Source organism: Cucurbita maxima, unplaced genomic scaffold (genome assembly GCF_002738345.1).
Source record: "Cucurbita maxima cultivar Rimu unplaced genomic scaffold, Cmax_1.0 Cma_Scf00022, whole genome shotgun sequence".
In the NCBI taxonomy this organism is placed as follows: Eukaryota; Viridiplantae; Streptophyta; class Magnoliopsida; order Cucurbitales; family Cucurbitaceae; genus Cucurbita; species Cucurbita maxima.
In genome coordinates this window covers 207,687-233,188 of record NW_019272038.1, presented here as the reverse complement: position 1 = coordinate 233,188, position 25,502 = coordinate 207,687, and the positions used below count along the sequence as shown (strand labels likewise).

Here is a 25,502-nt window from a genome sequence, read left to right as displayed (position 1 = left end):
TTTTTTTTTTTTTTTTTTTTTTTTTTTTTTTTTTTTTTTTTTTTTTTACGTTCACTTATTTTTTTATAAATTTTATTATTATAAATTTTTATAAATTTTATTATTATAATTTAAAATGTTAAATTTACCTCTATTTTTTAGGAGTTTGTTCGAATTATTGTAATAAGATATTGACTATTATTTATAGATTTTCATAGAAATTTTAACTCTTATCAATCCCAAAGAATCATTAAAATTTTTAGTAAAATGTGATGCTCAAGTTTTGATTCAACTTCAGGGTAATTGATCGAACTAAGCAGCATAAAAGTTGGCCGCTATGTATGTTTGAACACCCTTTTCAAGACTACATAGCTTGCATGTCGGACTATAGTATAAAACATGTTCTAATCTTTTTTATCCACTTATATAAAATATTAAAACCTTCGACCAATACGACAATTAACGTCTATAACATCTCTATCATGTCAGGTAAGATATTTTGGATGATCTCCATTTTTCGCCTTATTCAAGATTTGACTTCTTATCTCATGGTTGAGATCAAAATTTAACAATAGTTGACTTATATTCATATTAGCTTCCAAATGTGCGAGTGCGAGTGCTCGTGACAAAAAGTAACAGTACTTTTCTTAGAAGCATCTCAAACTGCCCTAAACATGGCTCCAGTATCCCCTGCAAGTTCGCCATTGTTGAATCTCAAAAACTTGTCTTTAAAGCTTAACTTTCCCCTTTATTGATGTTGCACAGGGAGATGAAAATTTTGTTCAGATGAGTACAACAAAAAAGAAAACATTGATATCAACCATCAAATGGTGTTAAGAGAGGCATTGAAAATACACCAAAGACAAGATTTATAATAATTCTAGCCTCGAAGACGCTTCAACAACTAGAAACGAGTTTCTTCGAGACACTTATAAGTCATTTTTGAAATAGCAAACAGACATGACCTCGAGACGCTCGAGTCACACCAAGCATTCGTTTATCTGGGGCAGTTTCATTATTTGCAGTTCCCATCAAAGTTGGAATTCCCTACATAGCATAGGATAAGAAGTGTTCAGTGTTGTCTCATAAGATGGGGAAAAAAAAGAGAAAAGTCTTACATGATGCTTGAAAACAAGGTTCACACCTCTACTAATGAGTGTAAAGAATTGTGCAGAAAATTGAATCAATCTTTTTTGCATCATTAACTGAAGAGAAGAATCACCCAGAATAAGTGAAAATGTCTAACAACATTGGATAGATGAAATTCTTAGAAAGAAAACCATTAAAAATGCAATGGGTCCCTGATTTCTGCACGAGTCCTTTGATTGACCCACACAATGCCAGGCCACTTCTTTTTACTTGAACGTCCAATGATCAACAGCTAATGAGAACTCATGCTCACGAGTCACTAATGAGTCCTTTGATCGACCCACAGAATCATGGCAAAAAAAGGGTAAATATAAAATAACTACGAAGAATGTTTTGTAACAGCTCAAGCCCACCGTGAGTAGATATTGTATGTCCGGCCCGTTACGTATCGTTGTCAGCCACACGGTTTTAAAATGCATTTACTAAGAAAAGGTTTCCACACTCTTATAAGAAATGTTTCCACACCCTTGTAAGAAATGTTTCCACACCCTTATAAGAAATGTTTCGTTCTCCTCTCCAATAGATGTGAGTTCTCACATGTTTATGTTTATTAGTAACGACTGCAGCAGGAATTTCCAAGTTTGAAAAGCTGCATCATGAACTTGCCTGCTTTCCTATCCAAAAAAGCAAGAAAAGAAAAATTACGTTCTGCAATTTGACTTAAATGAGATAGGAAGGACGCTCTTCATTGCAGTTGGCTAGGGAATTTTAAGTGGCTTCTAACATCATCCATTCTCCCCATAGGTGGTTTTTCTTCCAGTATTCATAAATCAAACCCGTTTCAGGAAAGAGGTAAAATAATCAATTAAATTAAAATATCCATTCAGATCTTACATGTTTACTTGCATCAGCGAATCAATATCAGACGACAGTTTTCACCTTTGGGATGCTGATTATTGGGCTACAAGAGCCAAGTTAAATCTACTAGAACAAGCTCATCTTATGTTTGCTAATCAAAGTAGAGTGGAAAAGATTCAAATAAACCTGAAAGAGAATCCTATGCAGCTGCCTGGATCAACTCCCTTTCTGCATGCTCTCTGATCCTTCTTTCAAGCTCAGGCCTAAAATGCCTTATAAGACCCTGCACAGGCCAAGCAGCAGCATCACCAAGGGCGCAAATGGTGTGCCCTTCAATCTGCTTGGTAACCTCTTGTAGCATGTCAATTTCTTCCAGCTTCGCATTTCCAACTTTCATTCTTTCCATTATCATCCAAAGCCATCCTGTACCTTCTCTGCAGGGAGTGCACTGTCCACAGCTTTCATGCTTGTAAAAATAAGAAAGCCTTGCAATAGCATCCACAACATCAGTTGATTTATCCATAACAATTACAGCAGCAGTGCCTAATCCAGACTGGACAGCCTTTAGTGCATCATAATCCATAAGGACATCATCACATATATGCTTGGGAAGCAATGGAACTGAAGAACCTCCGGGAATTACTGCAAGCAAGTTATCCCATCCACCTCTAACCCCTCCACAGTGCCTTTCAATTAACTCTTTCAGTGGAATGCTCATTTCCTCTTCAACAGTGCAAGGCTTATTCACGTGTCCCGATACACAAAACAATTTGGTACCAGAGTTGTTCTTCCTCCCAAAACTGGCAAACCATTCGGGTCCACGCCTTAAAATAGTAGGAGAAACAGCCACGGTCTCCACATTTGTAACAGTGGTAGGGCATCCATATAAACCTGCATTAGCAGGGAAAGGAGGCTTCAATCTTGGTTTCCCTTGTTTCCCTTCAAGGCTTTCCAATAGAGCTGTTTCTTCACCACAAATGTAAGCTCCAGCACCAAAGTGGATGTGAACATCAAAATCATAACCAGTTCCACATGCATTCTTGCCCAATAATCCAGCTTCATAAGCCTCTTTTCTGGCCTTTTCAAGGTTCCTTCGCTCATTCACATACTCACCTCTGATGTATATATAAGCTGCAGTAGCCCTCATCCCAACTCCAGCAATCAGACAACCTTCCAAGAGTTTGTGTGGATCGTGCCGCATGATTTCCCTGTCCTTACAGGTTCCGGGTTCACTTTCATCAGCATTAACAACAAGATAGGAAGGGCGACCATCAGATACTTTTGGCATGAATGACCATTTGAGTCCAGATGGAAACCCAGCACCTCCACGACCGCGGAGGCCAGACTTCTTGACTTCATTGACAATCCAATCGGAACCCTTGAGTACTAAATCTTTAGTTCTGCACCAATCACCACGTTTCATGGCACCTTTGAGAAAGGGGTCATGTAAACCGTATAAGTTGGTAAAGATTCGGTCCTCATCCTTCAAGCCACCAAAATGAGTTTTCTCTGGAGGTGGAGGAGGTGGGGGAGGCTGAGGGCTGCTACTAGCAGCTGCACCCTGATTGCTAAATGCTCTCAACCCTATACCCCATCTATCATTATAACTCCTTGTCAATACTGTTCGTTGAAGATAGAGCATGCCCCGAACAGGTGCCTAAAGAATAGTACATATCAATATACTAGGTCGCTGAGTGAATAATTTTTGGTAATTCAATCACGTGTAATGTAAACCCAGTTAATGATAATCAGTTTCAATGTGGAAATAACAAAAACAAACAAACAAACAAAACAAGAAGAAGAGAAGGATGAACTTAAAAAACCACCGTGAATTTATTCACAGACTTAATGCCAACTTACAAACAGATGCTGAAGAACGTAAAAACTTCTAATCAAATAGTTATGTCCGTGACAATTTTTGAACGATCAGTACAAATAGAAAAATCAAATCGAAACAACAAATCATCATCTAAATTTCTTCGAAACATTCAAATTCAAACACTAAATCAGAACAACCCGGAAACGAAATTCGAAATAAAGAAAGCGACAGAAAACAAATGAGAAATTAGTAATCGGCGCCGAAGAAATACAGATTCCTTACCATAGCATGAAGTGCTTCAGAAGGCGATAGAGGGAGATTGCAGGATCGAAGAGAAGAGGGAGGTCAGAGAGGTACAGAGATGTTTGCCGAGTAGCGATCTGGAGTAAGCAATAGCTACGGTTGCGATTTCCTGATCACGATGGTATTTACATCGAACGGCTGAGATTGAATTGCGCTTCGTGATGGTTAAGAGGTACACGTAAATACTAAATCTTAAAAATATTTGCAGCCATTAATTTAATGTGATCAATTAATTTGTGGAAAATACATAATTAAATTTGTCCAAAATAAAATAAAACCCATCAATACATAAACTAAATATGGTATTTTAATTAAAAAAAATTATTATGGATTATTTTTTTTGGAATGTAATTAAAATTTCTTTTGCTGAGATGTGAAGCAATGTTAACATTTATTTTCCTTCCGAATAAAGAGAAATAACAAACATAAAAAAAGGCAGATTCGAAGCTTGGGATATGGATCGATCATTTTCTTGTGCAAAAGTGCCCAAAATATAGTCAAAGAGGCATATCTCCATTTCTGTTCCTTCCTAACTCAACGGTCCTGGTTATCATAATCTTCATGTGATGAACAATTTGATTCCAACCAACTACTATAATTCAAGACCAGAAATAATCCTCGGTATGTTCGTCAGCAATCTACTTGATTCTGTTCGAACCCTTTCCCTCAAAACCCATTACCAAATTGTGTTGCTGAGAGAGCTTTGATCTTCAACTTCAATGGCTGGGCTTGAAGATTCTCGAGCTCATCTTCCACTTCTTGATTCAAAACAGAATCAGAGTTCACAAGCGCCCAGGCGAGGAGATGAGGAAGAAGAACACTTGGACAGAACACTGGAGCTGCTGGATACATTGCTTGGCCTTTTGGGGTTCCATCAATCCTCTGTTTTGAGCTGTGCTCTGTCTTGGTCTGGTTTTGTTCTTGTCGGTGTTGTTCTGCCTGTCGTGGTGTTGGAACTCGCTGATTGCGCTGCCTGTGAGATGTTCCAGATTAAGGATTTTGAGGTTAACACAGTGGTCTCACAAGCTTGTCTTGCAGCTGTGTCTCTGCTTTGTCTTTCTCACAACCTCAGAAAATATGGCATCAAGAGGTTCCTCACTGTTGATAGGCAGATCAGCTCTTTGGCTCGGTGTCGCAAAGACTATGTCAAGAAGATTCAGGTGAGCTTCAATCTGCCGTTTGAGAAATAAAAACACTAGAACCAAGATCGATCGATCGCACTCACACACCCACAGATAAAAATTAACAAAGTGTTTACAAAATGTATATCTCACGTTTTCATACTACAATGTCTCTCAACAAAACTCCCTCCCAAATATCATTTAACAAATACAAAATGACACTCAAATTCAATACTTTCAACCATCTTAGATAACCCTTCATACAGGCATATATGATTCATGTATCAAAATCCTTTATACATACATATATGATTCATATAACAAAATCAGAATACGAATCAAAAAAGTTATGAACTACTAAATAAATGTCAATACATGCATAGGAGATGCATGAACCTATTGTTCATGACAACGTACAACACTAATGTGTGTGCATCAAATGTGTTAATTTTCACGATATCTCTGTCACGTGACTTTGAACTATGTGCTAGGGAAGGTGCTTGGTTTGACTATCTATCTTCACAGGGATCAATACGTTTGCTCGTCTTCTGGGCACTTCCATGTTTCATTCTGAAGTCTACTCAAGAGGTAATTCGAATATTACATGCGGAAGGAGTATCATCATGGGGGCTATCTGTTGGTATCTTACTGGCTATGACCATATCTTGGACTTATCTGAGCATGGTCTCTTTATCAGCCGCCATTGTATTTCATTTGATGTGCAATTTGCAAGTGATACACTTTGATGAGTACGCCAAGCTACTGCAAACCGAGTCTGAAGTTTTGTTTTTAATAGAGGAGCATATTTTCCTGCGCTATCATTTGTCCAAGATAAGCCACAGATTCAGAATCTTTCTTCTTCTACAGTTCTTGGTTGTAACTGCTAGCCAGTTCATGACTCTATTCCAGACGACAAGATACAGTGCAATGATTACCCTCATAAATGGTGGTGGTTTTGCAGTAAGTTCTTCGGCTTTTTGCTACCTGCAACTATCTTTTTCAAATACATGTAGCTATGAGTTCAGACTTAGAGATGGGATTATATCCAAGGTTTTATGTTGATTTGTCAGCAAGAGAGTCAACCCAACCCTTAAAGCTTGATGGTAATGGTTCAAACCCACGCTAATAGATATTGTCCTGGGTTTTCCCTTTCGGGTTTTCCCTCAAGGTTTTTAAAATGTGTCTACTAAGGAGAAGTTTCAACACCCTTATAAAAAATGTTTCGTTTTTCTCTCCCACCGACGTGAAATCTCACAATCCACCCCCTTCGGGACCCAGCGTCCTTGCTGGCACACCGTCTCATGTCCACTCCCTTTCGGGGCCAGTCTCCTCATTGGCACATAGCCCGGTCTCTGACTCTGATACCATTTATAACCGTCCAAGCCCACCACTAGCAAATATTGTCCTCTTTGGGCTTTCCATTTCGAACTTCACCTCAAGGTTTTAAAAACGTAGGGAGAGGTTTTTGCACTCTTATAAGGAATGTTTCGTTCTCCTCCCCAACCGATGTGGGATCGCACAATCTACCCCTTTCGGTGCCCAACGTCCTTGCTGTCAATCGTTCCCTTCTCCAATCGATGTGGGACCCCCTAATCCACCCCTCTTCGGGACCCAACGTCATTGCTAGCAAATATTGACCTCTTTATTCCCCTTCTGAGTTTCTAAAAAACCTGTGCTAAGGAGAAATTTCCACACCCTTATGAAGAATGTTTCGTTCTCCTCCCCAACCGATGTGGAATCTCACATTAATTAACCTTATTTTTTACTCTCAAACTTTTAGGTCTCTGCAATTGTTCAAGTGGTTGGAGTCATTCTTTGCTTACATGGAGCAACAAAGATTTCCCACAGAGCCGAAGGAATCGCATCAGTAGCTAGTAGATGGCATGCTCTTGTCACTTGTGGTCCAGGTGATGTATCTCAGCCTCGATATCCAAATGACAACGCAGACGCTACCAGTAGGCTGAGCACAATGGCTAGCACTTACTCCGAAAGTGATTTGGAGTCCTTGGATATTGTTATTACAATGCCGACAACCACACAGCTAGCATCTTACATGTCCTCCTATCATAAAAGAGAAGCATTTGGTAAGAAACTCAGACATTCATCAAGTAACCAACCATCTATGCATTTTCTTAGCACTATCAATAATTTGCTCGATAGTATCTTAAAAAGCTTCACTTACAATGCTGTTACTTACGATTTTAAGTTGGTCCCCATGGTGCAGTCATGTATTTGCATATGAATCCTGGCGGAATAACGATTTTCGGGTGGACAGTTAATAGAGCTCTGTTGAACACTTTGTTTTTTATTGAACTCACACTCATTACCTTCGTGCTTGGGCAGACCTTAGTTTTCTCCTGAAGTTTCAGAATTTTCAGTAGCCGTCCAAATGGTTCTGTTTGTAGAACCCTTCACATTCAAATGGCATACGTGTAAAATTATTCACTGGCTGGCGCCATTTTTGTATTCCAACCTGTTTTTTTTATTCGTTTGCGAGTAATCAATCCCAATGGTTGGAGTTATTTTCATTCTCTCGGGTCATAATTCTTCCTACTATGAGTTATATGTTATTTAAGCCATGATGTTTCTTTTCTTTCAAATCTTGCTTTCAACTCTCTTTCTAAAATCTCTTTCTACCCCGTTTTTGAGTTGACTGACTCATTCAATGGTGAGAGTGAGTGTTGCACAATTGTTTACAAAATTTCCCATAAGAGCGCGATTGTGACACTAAACAATGTCAATCACATTTGTAATCTTCTAAATTTTACCTCTTCTAGATTTTTTCCTAAAATATATATTTGTATATATAAAAAAACTTTCTACAATATTCTAGAAACATCTACATAATGGACACATACAATTATTGGGCTTGACTCGATTGGACTAAAAAAGTCGCAACCTAACCCAACCCAACCCAACCCAACCCGTGAACCCTCATACGATACATTGATTCAATCAAGAGAGAATGTGTTAAGAACAATAAAAATCATGGGTCATGGATAGTGACCAATTAATTTGTTTGATAATAATTTTGTTGGTAACTTATGGCAAGCTCCAAAAGTTGCTCCACAATGGAAAACCATTGAAAAGAGACAATAAGACACTACAAGCAACTAAAAACCAGAACAGACAATATTTCACTTCAAAATTTCAATATTTTATAACAATTCTAAGGTAAATGCATTTTACAGATAGTGAAGGGAAGAAAAGGGAAATAAATATTGAATGATTTTACCAGCAGCACAATGAAGGCAGCTTGAAGGAGAAAGAAGGCAAGTGGCCAGTCCTCCCAATATAATCAGCTTTTTCAGAAGTCCTTACAGATTTCTTATTTAGTTTTGCCTCTGCATTTGCACGTTTCTCTTCAGCTATTCTTCTTGTGGCTGCTACTTTATCTGCCAGCATTTCTTCCGCACAAGCTTTCATTTTCTCTGCCTTTTTCTGTTCAATACAATCAACAAAACATTCAGAACTGTTCATAGAATTCAATATAGAAACATTCAGAGCTTCGAGGAAGTGACCCTGCTGCAATTCAGTCGTTAAACCTACTACGTTTAGTTTCATATTTGTAATATGAGATCCCACATCGATTGGAGAGGGGAGCGAGTGCCAGCAAGGACGTTGGGACTGGAATGGGGGTAGATTGTGAGATCCCACATCGGTTGGGGAGGAGAACGAATCATTCTTTATAAGGGTGTGAAAATCTCTACTTAGCAGACGCGTTTTAAAAAACTTGAGAAAAAGCTTGAAAGGGAAAGCCCAAAAAGGATATTAACTGCTCGCGAGGGGTTGAGCTGTTTCATGTAACCTTGAAAGCTTCGCAATAGCTTTTATGGGTGTTTTGATCTTTCATTGGATGTGAGAGAGAGGGGATAGAGCTCACAGTTAGTATAAGTTATGAATGAAGATCAATTGTGTTACGACTTGAGCTGACTAAAACGCATAAAAAAAAGAGAAAATTGGGTGAGCTTTCCAGATTTGTGCTAGACAAAAAAATGGGAGAGCCTTGCTGCACCTTTAAAATCTTTAATCCAATCTTTCTATTTGATCTCTTTTGCACGTTTGAAGGAAATGTGTCATATAAGAAAGCTAACCACAGATACATTTTAGGAGGTTTAGCGAAACTAGAGGACTGTAATAAGAAGACAGATTGAAATCAAGCTCAACTGCACATTCAAATTAGAAACAAGTAAAAATCTGGGTGGGTACCTCAATTTTTCTCATTTTTGACTCAGCTTTCCTCTTCTCGCTGGTTTCCCATGCTTGTATCTTCACTTCTTCACGTTTGTACCTAGAAATGCAAAACAATCAGCATATCATGAACATCCAAGTTAAATCTAGCATTTTAGGCTCCTCAGATGTAGGCTTTCAAATGCAACAGCCCAATCCCACCGGTAGCAGATATTGTCCACTTTGACCCATTATGTATAGTCATCAGTTTCATGGTTTTAAAACGCATTTTCTAGGAGAGGGTCTAGCCCTACTCTGACCAGTGCCTCCTACCGCCCAGTAATTTGGCTCTGATACCATTTGTAACATTCAAAGCGCACTGTTAGCAGATACTATCCACTTCGACCCGTTACGTATCGTCATCAGCCTCATGGTTTTAAAACGTATTTACTTGGGAGAGGTTTCCATACTTTTGTAAGGAATGTTTCGTTCCCCTCTTGAACCAACGTGGGATCTCACAATTAGAGGGATTGCAATGGGGAAGAAGACATCCAATCATTTCAGTTTTTCCAGTTTGATTATTCGAAAGAATGTATGTCCCATTTCTCTGCTTTGAGTTTTATGATGAAAAACGAAAAGTCCCTCAAAATAGATTGCTTTCAAAACTTACAACGAAATTGCTGAACTTCAAAAAGAAAGCCTAAGTTATCAATCAGGTCATGTGTTAAGAACTAGACGGGCAAGGGCTAAACAAGAGGAGTAATGAAAAGGGTACAAAGGGTCACCTTGCAATATGCTTGGCTCGTTCGGCTTCATCCCATGCCGTTGCTCTAGTTTCCATAGAGCTCATCTTTACAACCTGATCAGAGCTCTGGTTTTTCACTACCATGGCAGTAGAAGCAAAACCTGCTTGACGATCTTCAATGGCCGGCATTTCATGGTGAGGCCTTGCTGGGGTGGAAGATCCAGAAGTTATAGGGCTCTGAAGCACAGGGGTGGTGGCTCTGACTGGAGTAGCCGTCCTCGAGGGCTCCTGACTCGCTATGGGAGTCATCTCTGTCCCCATGTCCCTCAAGCAAACAGACCTAACCACCGTGTTGCAGCTCTCCAATGGTTTATTGATTCTCCAGATGGGTTCATCACATTTCATCATCTTTGTTTCTGCTTCACTTTGACTGCTCATTGCAGAAGCAAAGTCACCATTTTCTTCTCGCCCTTCAGTCCTTTTATCTCCACCGCTCAAATACTCATGCTCCTGTTGTGGCACAGCAGCTATAAGCCGCAAGTCATCAGCATTCGAGTTTCTATGCTTGATTTTGGACTCCTCTTTTTCTCCTCCTATTGGCAACCGAAAAATCCATTTCTGTGCATCGTCCCACTTCGATGGAGTTGATTTAGCTGTGACCACCCGGCGATGGAAACTGCCATTAGCTCCATTTCCTCTTTGAAACTCAAAACTCATAGCCTTTTCATGTTTTGATCCATTTTTGCGATACCCATTCTCCTCCCTCCCCTTCATTTTGGTCCCAAAAAAAAAAAACTCTCACTCTCTCACAGTCATTTTGTCAAACACTTGGCGTGCAAGCTTCAAAGATCACCCAGAAAAACTGAACCACAACTTCAAATACATACCAAAAACAGATCTATATCCCATAAACATCCACAAAAACAACATAGTGCAAAGAAGTTAACGACATCGAGATTTCAATAGTAGCCGAAAGAGATATCCCAGAGCCCACAGAATAGAGAAAACTTTTCGTTCGCATTCAGAAGACGAATGAGGAAATGAAAGCAACAAAACCCGACAAGAAGTAGAATCTCACCATGTCTGAATGCTCAAACTTACGTCACTGAAGAAGATAAAGGGACCCATCTGAAGCAGTAAATAGCCATGAACATTAAGAAATTAACTCAAGAGTAAAAGAAGTGTGTTATTTCCATAGCAGAGAAGCTCAGAATCGCAGTGAAATTAGTGGAAGACAGTACAAACGTAATGATATGTAGAAGTAGAAGCTGCAAGGCACTGATTATATGAACTTAACAACATCGAAGAGATAATCAAATCAAAAGGGGCTGGTGGGTTTGGTTTGAAAGAGCTAAATTCCATGGTGAACTATAAATTTGACGCATTAAAAGCTGAGAGTGACAGATCTATCATAGAGAGGAATTATAAAAACGAGGGAGGGAATGGAAACAAACAAGCAAATCTGCGGCAACTTGGCAAGAGAATAATATATGAATTTGCATGGAAATTGATGGACTTTTTTCAGAGCAGTTCACATGGGCTGCAAACAGCAAACCGGTCAGAATCTATCCCCTCTCCCATGAAAGAATTCTTGAAAGTAATAATCCGAGTTTTTTTTCTTGAATGTAATAAAAACATTATCCTGAAAAGATTTTAAAATGATGAACTAATACTCATAAAATATTGCATTCGGAGAGAATTAAAATATATTTTAGAACATCGAGAATTCAAATTCGTAACTCGAATAGCGAACAGTTTAACGGGAATATAGAAATGGGCCATTAGAAAATTGGACACCAGACGATCCATGGCTGGGCCCATAAAAGATGGGCTGAGGCCCAAGTAAGTGTGGGTCCATTTGATCCAATTTGTCGATTTGATCATATATATATATATATATTTAGTCCTTTTACTCCGAATAAATATTAATATCGATCCATTTATTTTTTAAAATTCAAAAGAGGCAGTTATATGGGACACGTTATTTCAGCTTCAGAAACTTTAATTTCTTATAATGCTACAAAAGTCGTTGTATAAGTTACTTAACATAAGGAATATTAAAAGGGCAATTAAAATTACTTTTTGAAAATATTTTTTTAGTCCTTAAAAATTAATTCATTTTTTTAAAACATTATATTGATTTTGAATATGGCAATATAAAATGTTTTAAAATTATTTTCAAATATTAATAAATGTATTATTAAAATTTGGTGGGTTAGCTAACTCTCACTTTCCAAACCATAAACATTAGGGTTAAATCCAACAAAAAAAAAAAAAGAAAAAAAGTGCTCGCAAAGACAATTACCATTTAACCGTTTTCTCAACCCGCCGTTTCGGAGGAACGATTAATCCTACGGTGGTATTATGGTAATTTAATTATATTCCATCAAATTTACATTTTTAACCCTCCATCAAAGCTCAAGCTGTTCCTCAACTATTTCTTTCATAGTTCCTCCACTGGCTGTTCCTCAACTTTGGTTTCATCGCCACTTGACCACGTACACATTTCCTCCGGCGATTCCAAAGCCATAACTTGAGACATTCATTTTCTTGTTCTTTCATCTTTATAAATATCGAATCTGTTGGTTGCTTGCATTTCTGGCTACAATTTCGCGATTTCGTTCTGCTTCTGGGATTTTCTGTGTGCGGAGACCTCCCGGAGCTTTCATGGCGGCTATTACCGGTTCGAATGCTGTTGCTTTTAGTAAGGTTGGAATTTTTGGTAAATTTGAAGGAGGCGCTGGTCGGAGAGCCGGTTCTGTTCAGCAATGGCTCCCGATTAGCGGGGGAGCTGGATCGTCTCAGCTTCGAGGTCGATTTGGCATCCAGTTAAGATCGAAGAGTGCCTTTTCTTCTACTGGTATGACTGCTTACAATGTTTTGAGATTTATTTGTATTCGTGTTTGCTTTAGTGATTAGAAGCGAGTTGAGAGAGAGTGCATTCATAATCGATCATGGCGAGTGAAATGTGAACGCGTCCTTAAGCTCTTAATCATCCTGTTTATAATTGTTCGAGGTTTTGTGTCAATTGTTATCGGTAGTTGTTAAAGTCGGCCACCTTTACTATTCGGGAAGTTAGTTTTAGAAACTTTTGGTTATGCCTTTGGTATTAGGATCTCATCATTATAATGGACACGCAGGAATAAAAGCTCAGGTTGCTACAGCGGAACAGGCAAGCATTAAGGAAATCCAACAAGTGGAAGCGCCTGTGGCTATTGTGACTGGAGCCTCGAGAGGAATCGGAAGAGCTATCGCATTGAGCTTAGGAAAGGCGGGTTGTAAGGTACATCTCTTCTCTACTTGTGTATAAGGCTCTATTACTTCATTGTGGTTAAAAACGTTGCATGAGATCGGACTTGAAAATATGTTTCTTCCCATCGTGGATGCATTTTTTCTGCTAGCATTCAGTTTTAGAGATGAAATATGGAAAAAGGTTTTCTCTAATTGTATCCAACTGTTTTTTGGAATTTTTTCGTTTTTGCAGCATAAGCTGAATTCCTGTTTATGATTTGTTTTCAGAAGACATCATCGTCCAGTCAATTTCTGTACATTTCATCTGTTGGAACTATTAATTTTGAATTTTCTGTCAATCAAAATTTTTGTAGGTTCTGGTTAATTATGCTAGATCGTCAAAGGAGGCTGAGGAAGTTTCCAAAGAGGTAAATAATTCACCTATTTCAGTTTTCATCTCTTGAATTGTATTTGGCCATTCTGCTAATGATGTAAAGCCGAACATCTGGAGGCTGTTCATCAAGCAGAATGCTCAAAAGACGATGAGAAGGGACTTGGAAATTTCCGTACAGTTATTAGACTGACTGATAGGGAATATGGTTACATCAATGAATTAAGCATACTACGCTTTTAGTTTCAAATACAAAGCTTGGTTATTGATTCTGTAACAAGGTTCAAACCACAAATTTTTGTGAAGATGACAATTTTTTCCATTTTATATGCAACAGATAGGAAACACTAAATTTGACTCTAGAAAAGGGCGAAAGGTGAAAGTTGGTAGCCCTTTGAGACTTTCCTTTTTAAAAAAAAAATAAAATTAAATAACACTGTGCTAGTATAATTCTTTCTAATTGTTCCAACCAACCTACCACCAACTCATCTGCTCTTTAATAACAAATTAATTCACTTATTTACTAATTAGGCCCCAATACTTATTTAAAAACAAATTAATTAAGTCCAAATGCTTATTTTATAACAAATTAATTAAGCCCCAATGCTTGTTTACTACCAAATTAATTGAGCCCTAAAATTCTTTTCTCACTACAGCTATCATAGAGCCTTCAGACTTCATTACCCCAGCACGAAACAGTTCTTTTATGACTGACTTAATTCGTCTTATTTCACTAAACGTTTTTTTTTTTTTTGAATTTTTTTTATGGAGTTTCTTCTGCCTTCTGTTTAATGAGGTTGCTGAACAAGGTCGTTCTACTTTCTGAAGCATATGGTCCTGGTTTTTTTCAGCATGTTATTCTGGAAGTAATAAAGTGCCAATGAATAAAATTAGGACATTCATGTTGTGCTGGGTCCTATTTCCCTAACCTGCAATATTGCCGCTCAATTTCTTCTGGTGTTGATGTTGACTTGCCGATTCATTTTGAAAAGATGATGGTTAAATTGTCTTGTTGCTTGCAGATTGAGGGTTTTGGGGGGCAGGCTCTTACTTTTGGTGGAGATGTGTCAAAGGAGGCTGATGTGGATTCAATGATTAAGACAGTAAGCTACTTCACTCTTTCGACTAAACTAGTCTATATGCCATTTACTTGTTACTCACGTGCATGGTTGTCATTTGTACAGGCGATTGATGCTTGGGGAACCGTTGATATATTGATCAACAATGCAGGTGTGTAGCTTCAACATTCTCCAGCATCCTGGCTATTTAACTTGACTGCTCTTACCCATTGTTTTCATGGTAATCAGGAATCACTCGCGATGGTTTGATGATGAGAATGAAGACATCTCAATGGCAGGAGGTGATTGATCTGAATCTTACCGGTGTTTATCTTTGCACTCAGGCAGCATCCAAAGTTATGATGAAAAAGAAGAAGGTAAGCTCACCACCCTTGTATTTTTCAAATTAGAAGTAGGCAGCTGTGATCTTAAATCTTCTTTAACTTAAGATGCAATATGGTTTTAACTTTTCCTATTAGAATATCTGTAAATATTTACCACCTCCATAGAACGTTAACGCTCAAACTCTTTTAAAAAGTATATTCCCGATCCTATAATTCACTTAAGGTTTGAGTTGCCATTGTGTACATTAGCCAAAGTCCAGATGTTTTATTCTCTCCAATTACAAACCCTCCCTTAAACGAACGAGAAGGGAGAAATGGAAATGTCCTACTCACTTTGAGACTTTTTATTCAGGGAAGAATAATCAATATATCATCAGTTGTTGGCCTTATTGGAAATGCGGGCCAAGCGAACTACAGTGCCGCAAAGGCAGGAGTGATTGGTCTGACGAAGGCCGTTGCCAAGGAATATGCAAGCAGAAACATCAACGTAGGCTCTGCAATTTCAACTTCTTTAATAAGAATGGTTTCTTATGTATAATGCTGAAGGCTAGTGGACAATGTGAACCATCATAATAAAATTTTCTTCCAGGTTAATGCTGTTGCCCCTGGGTTTATTGCGTCCGACATGACTGCCAAGCTTGGGCCAGAGATTGAGAAGAAAATTATGGATTCCATCCCCATGGGTGAGTGCAGGAAACTCCTATATGATTGTTGTGATTCTAATGCTTCATAATAAGTTGTTTTGAAAAAATATATGATGATCGTAACAATATCTCAATTCCCCCTTGTTTCAGCAAGATATGGCCAACCCGAAGAAGTTGCTGGACTAGTTGAATTCTTGGCTCTTAACCCTGCAGCTAGTTACATTACAGGACAGGTGCGGAAAGTTGCATTTCCCATTTTCTTTTAATATCCGTTTTCCTTGCACGATTACAAGTAAGAGTTCCTTCTTCATTTCATCAATGTATGTTTGATCTGCAGGTTTTCACCATCGATGGCGGGATGGTTATGTAGGTCAGTTGTCATTTGCTCATATAATTTGGTTTTTTATTTTATTGTCAAACGATACGTGTTGCTTTCTGCCACTTCCTTTCTTTTAACCCCAGATTTTGTTGAAGCCTTTCGAGTTGCAATTATGATTTATAATTACAATTTCAATTTCTAAGAAATTTCTCTAGATCCCTTATCATTTGTATTACTTTTGCTTATAGTTCTATAATGACTTTCTAAATCATTCGATCTGTGTTCGAACAAACATCCTTGAGCTGCTTACGACACGTCACCACTGCAAGCATTCCAATTCGACCAGCTAATATCAGCCTCTTTTTTCTTTTTCATTCTAAGGACAGGTTATCTTCAGCTATTAATATTATGTATCAATTATTTGGTTCCACTGCTCACGTGAAGGACAATTGAATAGTTTCATGTATATATATATATATATGATGATGATGATGAAAAATAGTTTCAGTATAAATAAATACACCAACTCTATTCACAGCCACCAACCTTAGAGAAAAAGTCCAGCCGTGGGGCTGGACAATAGGTTCTCTGTTCGGTTTTATATCCTTTCATCTACCAAAATAATAATAATTATAAGTTTAGAAACACTTTTTATGCATGAAGTTTTTGTTAATAATTTTATCCTTCAAAAATTGTAACAATTTTGTGTTATATTGAGAAAATGGTTCTCAAGATTGGGTAATATGTTTGTACATGATAAATAGGGTTTTGATGGAGAAAGATTAAATTATAACAAATTTTAAAATACATACTAAAATTTTAGAATTAAAATTTATGAACTATATATATATATATATACATATATAATTAATTAATCATTTATGCAACTTTTGGTGATACATCGTATAAAAAGTCACATGACACGTGTGATTCGCGAAAATGGAACTTTGAGGTTGGAGTTGAGAGAAGGCCGCAGACTTGGCGCCAAAAGTAGAATACTGCAAAAAGAAAGACATTGTGTGGTCCTCGGGATGGGAATTGGATTCCATTGAATCACATTCTCATATGGTTCTTCAAGTTCTTGGCCAGAACCATAAGTGTGAGTGAAAATTGATTACTTTTCAATCCCATGAAACCAAAGAAATAAGCAAAACACTTTGGAATTTGTAATACAATCAGTACCCACCTACCCTTCATGTTCTTGCTTATTGATTCAAGTTCTATGTACACTCAGTTTTAACATTAAGCTACCAGAGAACCAACATTATTGTCATTCTGGCTTTCCCTCTTGCAGCTGATCGGATCTTCCACAGCCAGACCTTGCGCGCCGAAACAGAAGTACTGGTTCATCAACATCTTTCTGTTGAAGGAATCTTGTCTCAACTTTGTACTTGGCACTTTCCTTTTGGAGCAAGAGACTCCATCAATGCCAGTTGACATTGGAGATGACATGGGAGTCCCTGCCAAGGTACTCGATAGCGATCGGGCTGGAACTGCTAACTTCGGTGTTGCTTGGATAACGCCGTGCATCAGTCCAGCAGCAAACCTTTTCCTGGTTGAGAGGCTTGGAGAAATGGTCACGGCTGGATGTGTTCTTCTGTTGTGTGAAAGGCACGAAATGTCTGAATATTGACGTCTAAGTGAAACTTGGTTTGGTTGTGAAGTTCTTGATATATCACACAGCTCTGAACAATAATCATCTATCCAATCTGTTCTGGCAGGCTTTTTCTCTTTACTCTTAGGCCATCCCAAGAAGAAGTTCAGCCGTTTCGTCGTATGATTTACGGAGGTTGGCTTCTTGTTTGATGAATCAAATGAATAGCATTCGACATTGGAGCATAAATCGAAGTCCTCATCTACTTGATCACGAGTTGCATCCGACACGTTTTCGATGCCTGTGTACAAGAATATCTCTGCATCTGGAACTCTGAAAGAAGTTCCAGGACTGCTTCCAATTCCCTGCATTTTCAAATGGGAAACGAAAGCATTTGTTGCCATATTATCACGACGACTCGAGATCCCTCCAGCAGAAACAAATCGTTTGATCAGAATCTCCAAAGACGGTGATCGTGGCTGTTGTTCGAGAAGATCAAGAGGGGTTAAGCCATCCTCATCAGTAATGTTCAAGTCTATTGATGGCACAGACATAAGCAGCTCCACCAAATCACACTGAACATTCGCCGTTACCGACACGTGAAGCGCAGTTTTTCCATCGTTGTTCCTGATGTTGATGATCTCTTCTATGTTCATCAACTCGACGTATATCAGATGCTCCATGAGCTCGATCTGCCGGTCTAATCTTCTAAAGCCAGAGGTTCTAAAACCAGCAACAGCCAGATGAAGAAAAGTATCTCCATGGGAGTTTGACAGAGAAGTTAAAGAGGGAGATTCATGAATCAAAAACTCCACCACAGCCAAGTGACCCATATATGCAGCCACATGCAATGAGGTGTTTCCTTGACCATCAGTGCTTGAAATGATATCAAAGGAAGCCACCAGATTCTTCACTACCTGCAAGCACAATTATCAAAAACAATCTGTAGCAGCTGGAGAAACAATGAAATCCAATCAAACACAGAAAACTCAGCATGGTTTTAGACAAGAACAAGAAGAACACAAGAACTTCCAGACAAGAACAAGAAGAACAAGAAGAACACAAAACTCCAAGATCTGACCTCAATCTGTCCTCTTGCAGCAGCTGTATGAAGAATGGTGGATCCCTGAGCGTCCCTGTAAACCAGAACATCAGGGCAGTCCCCAATAAGCTCTGTCATGATCACCAAATTCCCTCCTCTAGCAGCACAATGAATAGCCCTGTTCATCATTTCCCATCTGAAAGCTGAAGGCATTTCCATTTCACTTTCACTCGATTCCTCCATTGTTCCCTCTCCAGGACTTGGGCAACACCTCAAGGAAAGAGCAAAATCCAGCAAAAGCTTAAAAGCCTCACAGTTCTTACTCCTGGCTGCAGCATAAAGAATATCAGTAACACCATATTCTCCTTCTCCAAAAACCAGAAGAGGGTCTTTCTCCAGGAGCTCCATTACAAAATCTATGTCCCCAGCTGAAGCAGCTGTGTACAAAAGCCAGCCGCCATAGCCAGCACGAATGAGAGAATTTTTGCCCCCTTTAAGCTCACCTTCGAGGAGGAGCTTTTTGGCAACATAAGAGCGGCTTTTCGCCACATCTTCAAACTGAGCTTCATCGTCCCACACCGTTTCAAGGCGGCGGATACGGCGGAGAGATGTGAGTTTGATGAGAAGATTGGGGTCTAAATGGAGAAGCTCTCTAACGACGTCGTAAAACCCATTGGCTGCCGCCCAATCAATCGGCGTAGCGTACCACCATTGCTCGCCTGTACTCTCCCAACGAAGAGGGAAGAACAATGGAGGCATTTTTATCAAAACCCACCTACAAATGATTGAGATAAAATCGAATAAAGAAACAGACCCAGAAAGTGAAATTTTCAGAGGAAAACGGAAAGGGAAAAGACCCAAATATGGATTCCTTTTCAAAAAAGGGAATTCTGGGAAAAGTAAGATAGGCTGAGCTGGTCGCAATCTTGAATCAAACCAACAGCAAGAAGAGACGACCCATTATGATAATAAGTAAAATAAAGGGATTGGAGAAAAAGATGGTGCCAAATCTCTTCGAATGAATCCAAGAAGCTCAAGAAATGGCGGAGAAATGAGAATTCAGCAGCGAAACTAACAAGAAAATGACAATGATGAGGATTTTATTTGGAGGGAAATGAAAAGTTGAGATAAGGATGCCTCGAATTCCTTTGAAGATTCCGCTGCCTCGTGACGGTGAGCAGTAAATGAAGCACAAAAAGAACGAGAGAGAGAGGACGAGAGAGGATTCAACTGTTCAACCGCCTTCGTTGAAGATGACAAACAGACAGCTACCAGAAACCAACCATCATTGGAAATTAAAAACAATTTTGTTCTTTGTTTCTGTTTGGGTTTTGGCTGTGGGAATCATTCATGGATGTTCTGAAAAAGGAATTGAAACTGAAGCTTGTTGGTGGTGGCAATGGTAATGGAAAGAACACTAATTTAAATTCTGCAGAGACATGTGGAGGAGGAGAGTGGGTCAGCCATGTTCTTGCTGATTGCTAAGAACTCACTGCTATGGCATTTCATGGTGGTGAGACAACAAAGGTCTGTGAACCATTTCCAATAAAAGATCAAAAAAATATTCTTTCGATGTAAAAAGAAAAGTACACACTTAAAATTTTGATTTTTTTTTTTCCTTTTTTGCATTGCTTTTTAATTAAAAGTGAAAAAAAGTAAATTTGAATCAGTAAAATTATTGAATATACCAAAAGTATAACCATTTCTGTAATTTGAACACTTTTTTGTTCCCATTCCATATATAAACAAACAGAAGGGATTTACCTTCATCATGTGATTTTAATTAATTAAAAATTTTAAAAAGGAAAAAAAAAAAAAAAAAAAAGGGTAAGGAGCCATATGTAGCACATGGTTCTGCGACATTGGATCCATAAATCTTCAACAAATCCAGAGTTTGTCTTTCGTGAAGGTTTTTGAAAAAGAGTAATCAGAAATTGTCACATGCTTTTAAAAAAACTGAAAGAAAATCTACCCGTATATATTAGTTAAGTTATAGAGTGAGTAGATTTAAATATCTTCCTCTCGGTATAAGTATATATCCTAACCAATTGAGCTATACTACCATTTGACTACTTCTTAGTAAAAGGTACATTTTAACCAATTGAGTTATACTCTCATTTGGACTTCATTGTCTTTCTTCCTCCGCTGCACAATTCTTCACATACATTCTCTTCTCACTGCTGCCATGGCCACTGCCAACAGATGGGTAAAGCCTGAGTTTCTTTTCCCTTTCATTTTCCATTACTTTCTGTTTGGCTCTGCTGAGAAAACCATAAAGAAAACAAATAACTTTACCAACCAGATGTTTATTTCCTTGAATGTATATTTGCAGGTGTATCCTCTCTTTGCTGCAGTTGGTGTGGGTGTTGGCATCTGTGGGATGCAGCTTGTTAGAAACATACCCACCACCAACCCTGAAGTCAGCTAAATATTTCAAGTTGTACAAAATATGAGTGTATAATGTTGATCAAGAGAAGAACAGGGGAGCTTTCTATTCAGAAATCTAATGAATGAACATGTCAGGGTTATCAAACAGAAGAGAGCTGCAGGAGTTCTTGATAACTTCGAAGGTGAGAGGAATTCAAAGCATGGCCTTAGAAAGTTCCTCAAGAACAAGACCCCCTCAGATTATGCCTTCCATCGACAAATTCTTCTCAGATCCAAACTAAACACAGTTCTGTTACTGACCTTTAAACATAATGATCCACTAATAAGCTGTTATAATCAAAAGATGGGTTCAGTTGTGCGGCAGCAATAATCTTCAGCTTGGTTGAAGGAACAATAAAAGTAATGGTATCGCTTCACATATATGTATTCCATAGACACCCTCTAAAACATGCATTCTCTGTACAGATACTGCCAACAATCCATATTATATACACAGGGAGAAGATAACCTGTCAAAATTGCACAAGCAGAGTCTGTGCACAAACGCCATAGTTGTTTGCATGGATGGATTTAGTGTATGGATTACAAGTAAAGACGGAGTACTAAAACCAAGTCCCACAATCAAGGGGGCACTGAAGCCAAGATTCTTTTAACATATTGGCATAATTGTGCATTTGCTCAACTTACACCGCGGTATAATGCACCAGGACGTAGATCATCCATATTATCGATGTTTCTATACCCATCAAACTCCCGAAGGCACGTCCAGGCCCGGCGAGCTAAAAATTCTCGGTACTCATCTTCAGTGTAAAATATTTTTTCTTCAGTATGTACTGGTAAGTGGTCAGATTCATCATAGAGGCAGATTTTAACAGCCAACCCTGAAATTAGAAGTTCAACTGCTCTTACATGCATTACTTTCCCCAAAATCCGCAGCTTAGTGCTATAATGTTTACAAGAATCATAACAGTCAATGCAAACACAAGAAGGGGTACCTTCATCAAGGTGAAGAGTGTAGTTTCCTAAAGGCATGTCCCTGTCCAGACTTCTGACAACCTGGTCCTCATCCTCCAACCAAAATGCACGTTTAGTTCTCAACCTAAATGCAGACTTGATTGCCTCTTTGATGGCTTCTGAGGTGCCATCAACACCGATTCTTCTTGTGTAGTCTCCCCACTTGACTGTTATAACTCTCCCGCCAAATGCCTGACCTTCCCCACCTGCCAAGAAGGTGGTAAATAGACAGAAACTGGAACGATTAAAGGTTCAAAAGCAGCATGCAGCTCAAACAATGGCAGGATTGGTTTTTACAAGAGACCCTCTGACTGACACTCAGAAGTGAATCTTCTTGCCCACATATTTGTTTAATCCAAATGATGGGTCAAACAATAATTAAGGTATGCGCACAGCCACCAACTACAAACTTATGTATCATCATATAAGGGGACCTGTGACAATGTGTTCAAAATTGTAGTTTCCAAAATACTACAGGCTTTAGCAGCTGAATCGTGAATGGAATCGAAAAGAATATTTTTAAAGAAGAAGGCAGCTTTAATATAGAATTATTTTGAGTGAAATGCAAAGCCAAATCTTAATACCGAGATTGCTAATGCGTAAACTCAGGGCCTAAACCTACAGGAGTATAGCTATAGTCTAGAACGTAATGTCAACATAATATTCAAAATGGTTGAGTTGTGGTTCCGCAATACTACCATTTCCGGGTGCCTCTCTCCAATTCCAAGGTGGGATGCCTGTTGCAGCAACTGCATCAGCTGCTGTGATGGCAAGGGGATGTCCATCGTGATCCAGCTGTCTTTCAAGATTGAGTGAGGGCCTGCCACCAGCTGCATGCAAGGAAACTTAGGAGAAAACTTTTTTTCTTGTTTATATTAAGAACGTGGTATAAAAATTGAATTGCACTACAACATTTTTTCTTATTTGCAATCTCATAATCGGAAATTATGAACTACATGAAAATAAACTCACAGTAGAGATTACACTTTATTCATCAACAGTAAACTTTTGCGATAAAAAATCTTTAGTACATACTAAATCAATTTGAGGGCAGGGTTATTTAGACAAGATATATGATGTGGTTGCACCAAGAAGAGAACAGAATTCAATCTTCCAGGTGAACAAGAAATTCAAGAAACTCAAACGAAGGTGTAACTCGACGGTTCTCTAATTTTAAAACCATCAATTTGGTCACAGGAGCATTGAATTAAAATTTTCACCGATAAGACCAAAAAAAAAAAAATTATGGGTTTATTTGTAACAACTGAACTGTTAAAAAAGCAACACTTCAAGTGCTGTATGCTAGGAGTCTCAATCAGATATCAGGGATAGTGTAATATGCCAAATAGGCCTGAAAATCGACAGTGATGAGACTAATACTTAATTGACATTACCCAAATGGTTGCTTCGTCAACAGGCACAACAAAGTGAGATGTGCTGAACATATTTTCATATACTGAAAAATTATACCCTGGACATAGGAACCAATTTTAGATGCACACGAGAAATTAATTGCATGGCATATGCCTTGTTCAGTCAAGTCATGTTCTAAAGCAGCTAATGAGTTTATTCTATATCTATACAGAATCATAGGAATTATAATCATGGTATGATTCTATGGTGCAAGAGATCCCACCAGCTTAGAACGTGCTACAACCGTTGATATGATCCTCATTGTACTATCAGTTCTGTCCTTTTCTTCCTAGTATGCCAAGAATTCAACTTTTACATAATGTCACTCTTGAAAAATGTAAACTAGAAATCTCAAGTTTCCACAGGCAGTTTTATAATTATATGTGGTGCATACTAGAATCTCCCTCCACAATTAAACAGCAAATCCACTACGTGTGATTTTCTTTGCCATTCTCCATCCCTTCCAGAAAAGTAAAAGTTGAATGATGAATGCTAGAAACTATCAACAGCCACACAAAAAAACTCAAAGTTGAATGATGAGTGCTAGCAAATATTATGTGAAGACAATAGTAAAACAAATAACATTAAAGTAACAGCAAATAACAAGTAGATCGTACCTTCGACAGGTCCAAACGATAGAGCATTATCCTCAATTCCTGCATTGGGATAAAATTACAATGCTTGTCACAGTTCTCTTGTGACCCCAAAACCAGACTAATCAAAAACCTACTGCTCCTACTATTTGCACATCATATTTCACGAACCTAACTAACTTAAAGATAATTTTTTTTACCTGATTAAGGAAAGAAAACAGAAAACAAAGATGATCCCCCACCCCCCGAGAAGACTAAGAACAACAAAATAAAGAACCACTTTAAATTTCTACACTACTAACGTCAATTCAGATGGATATATCATTTCCAAATCCAAATATCTTCATATATACAGCTGAACCCTTTTAGGGATGATATCCTAGTACTATAATTGTTCATAAATCAGAACACAGCATGTTTGAAGGAATAAGTTTGCGGAGAATTATAACATTAAGGTATTGCTAAATAGTGAAAGTAGACCTAAAGTTTGTGGGTGATGAATTTTCCTGAATGTTGAGATTCGCCGCATAGCACCATCCCATTCACCCTCCCAATGCCAAGAATCGAAAGTTACCTTTGTCTGAGAATTGTATGTAGGAATCAATCTTGGGTGGCGTAGGGCTCTTGTACTGCGCATTTTTGCTTCTCTCCTTCAAAATTTCTTCAATCTCCTTGTAATACGACATCTTAGCAGAGCCACTTCCCCTGTCGTGGTGTTTAGCCTTCTTGAACTCCTTCAGCAAGTTCCTCCACTTATCAGTACACATAGTCGGAGAGCGATCAAAGCCTCTTTCCCTCATCTTAGCCGATATCTGCTCCCACAAATGCTTGTTCGATTTCGAGGTATTGAACAATCCATCCATCCCCCTTCGTAGTGAAATTAAGCTTCTCGTCTCATCCTGAACCCAAGTCTCCGCCCGCTTCTTCGGCGCCTTGACTTCATGATCCTCACCACTGCTATCGCCGAGCATCATTTGGTGCTGCTGATGAGTCTGTTGTGGCTGATGAGGTTGAATATGATGGTCGCCATTAGAAGCCACCTCGATCATCATATCTCTGCTGCCTTCTTCTTTGTAAATATCGATTGGGCGAGGCTTATCAGACAAGTACATACCTCTGAATCAGGGGATTCCGTCAAATTTCGAGGAAGATGGGACTTGGAGGGTATTACCGATGAACCCACAGGTTAGGATTGAGGAGCAGTGGGTTGAATTTCCATTTCTCTTTAACTTTCAGGGACTGTGAGCTCAGACTGAGTCCTTGCAGGTCCGTAGACCGTAAGTCTGAGGGTTGAAGCCAGTGAACAGGGAAAGGCAAAGAGGCGAAGGTCGCGTGTGATGCCGGAGAAACAGGGAATAATCGTACGGATAAAAAGTAGAAATAGAGAA

General features: G+C 38.7%; 6 protein-coding genes across 12 annotated transcripts; 2 read left to right on the top strand and 4 right to left on the bottom strand.

Moving 5' to 3' along the window:
• Nucleotides 1-706: 706 nt before the first annotated feature.
• Nucleotides 707-4,208, bottom strand: LOC111496104 (NADH dehydrogenase [ubiquinone] flavoprotein 1, mitochondrial). 5 transcript variants are annotated; one of them, XR_002720420.1, is made up of 5 exons: nt 4,028-4,208; nt 2,113-3,583; nt 1,666-1,742; nt 1,098-1,184; nt 707-1,026 (listed from the first exon to the last, which is right to left on the bottom strand). XR_002720420.1 is itself a non-coding variant. In XM_023146395.1 (3 exons), exons 1-2 carry the CDS (start codon nt 4,028-4,030, stop codon nt 2,126-2,128), a joined length of 1,461 nt encoding a protein of 486 aa, XP_023002163.1. In that variant the 5' UTR covers nt 4,031-4,207; the 3' UTR covers nt 707-1,026; nt 2,113-2,125. The 5 variants fall into 5 exon arrangements, 2 of the variants coding, with proteins under 2 accessions (XP_023002163.1, XP_023002164.1); XR_002720419.1 differs by having other exon boundaries at nt 1,124-1,184; XR_002720421.1 differs by lacking the exon at nt 1,666-1,742 and having other exon boundaries at nt 1,124-1,184.
• A 234-nt stretch (nt 4,209-4,442) lies between these two features.
• Nucleotides 4,443-7,700, top strand: LOC111496105. Its single transcript, XM_023146397.1, has 4 exons — nt 4,443-5,208; nt 5,695-6,129; nt 6,950-7,253; nt 7,394-7,700. Exons 1-4 carry the CDS (start codon nt 4,768-4,770, stop codon nt 7,528-7,530), a joined length of 1,317 nt encoding a protein of 438 aa, XP_023002165.1. The 5' UTR covers nt 4,443-4,767; the 3' UTR covers nt 7,531-7,700.
• On the bottom strand, nt 5,149-11,675 carry LOC111496108. Its single transcript, XM_023146399.1, has 4 exons — nt 10,125-11,675; nt 9,379-9,460; nt 8,405-8,610; nt 5,149-5,223 (listed from the first exon to the last, which is right to left on the bottom strand). The coding sequence occupies exons 1-4, from the start codon at nt 10,856-10,858 to the stop codon at nt 5,205-5,207; spliced, it is 1,041 nt and encodes a 346-aa protein (XP_023002167.1). The 5' UTR covers nt 10,859-11,675; the 3' UTR covers nt 5,149-5,204.
• Nucleotides 11,676-12,535: 860 nt separating this feature from the next.
• Nucleotides 12,536-16,585, top strand: LOC111496511 (3-oxoacyl-[acyl-carrier-protein] reductase 4-like). Of its 3 annotated transcripts, none has more exons than XM_023146974.1 (11): nt 12,536-12,944; nt 13,225-13,367; nt 13,690-13,743; nt 14,729-14,809; nt 14,891-14,936; nt 15,014-15,141; nt 15,461-15,595; nt 15,698-15,791; nt 15,903-15,985; nt 16,090-16,122; nt 16,458-16,585. In XM_023146974.1, exons 1-10 carry the CDS (start codon nt 12,752-12,754, stop codon nt 16,120-16,122), a joined length of 990 nt encoding a protein of 329 aa, XP_023002742.1. In that variant the 5' UTR covers nt 12,536-12,751; the 3' UTR covers nt 16,458-16,585. The 3 variants fall into 3 exon arrangements, with proteins under 3 accessions (XP_023002742.1, XP_023002740.1, XP_023002741.1); XM_023146972.1 differs by having other exon boundaries at nt 16,339-16,585; XM_023146973.1 differs by lacking the exon at nt 16,458-16,585 and adding an exon at nt 16,320-16,451.
• A 509-nt stretch (nt 16,586-17,094) lies between these two features.
• LOC111496518 (serine/threonine-protein phosphatase 6 regulatory ankyrin repeat subunit C-like) lies at nt 17,095-20,268 on the bottom strand. Its single transcript, XM_023146985.1, has 2 exons — nt 18,747-20,268; nt 17,095-18,582 (listed from the first exon to the last, which is right to left on the bottom strand). Exons 1-2 carry the CDS (start codon nt 19,464-19,466, stop codon nt 17,314-17,316), a joined length of 1,989 nt encoding a protein of 662 aa, XP_023002753.1. The 5' UTR covers nt 19,467-20,268; the 3' UTR covers nt 17,095-17,313.
• A 1,221-nt stretch (nt 20,269-21,489) lies between these two features.
• On the bottom strand, nt 21,490-25,497 carry LOC111496465 (trihelix transcription factor GT-1-like). Its single transcript, XM_023146911.1, has 5 exons — nt 24,689-25,497; nt 24,139-24,177; nt 22,807-22,938; nt 22,090-22,314; nt 21,490-21,975 (listed from the first exon to the last, which is right to left on the bottom strand). The coding sequence occupies exons 1-5, from the start codon at nt 25,224-25,226 to the stop codon at nt 21,773-21,775; spliced, it is 1,137 nt and encodes a 378-aa protein (XP_023002679.1). The 5' UTR covers nt 25,227-25,497; the 3' UTR covers nt 21,490-21,772.
• Nucleotides 25,498-25,502: the final 5 nt, after the last annotated feature.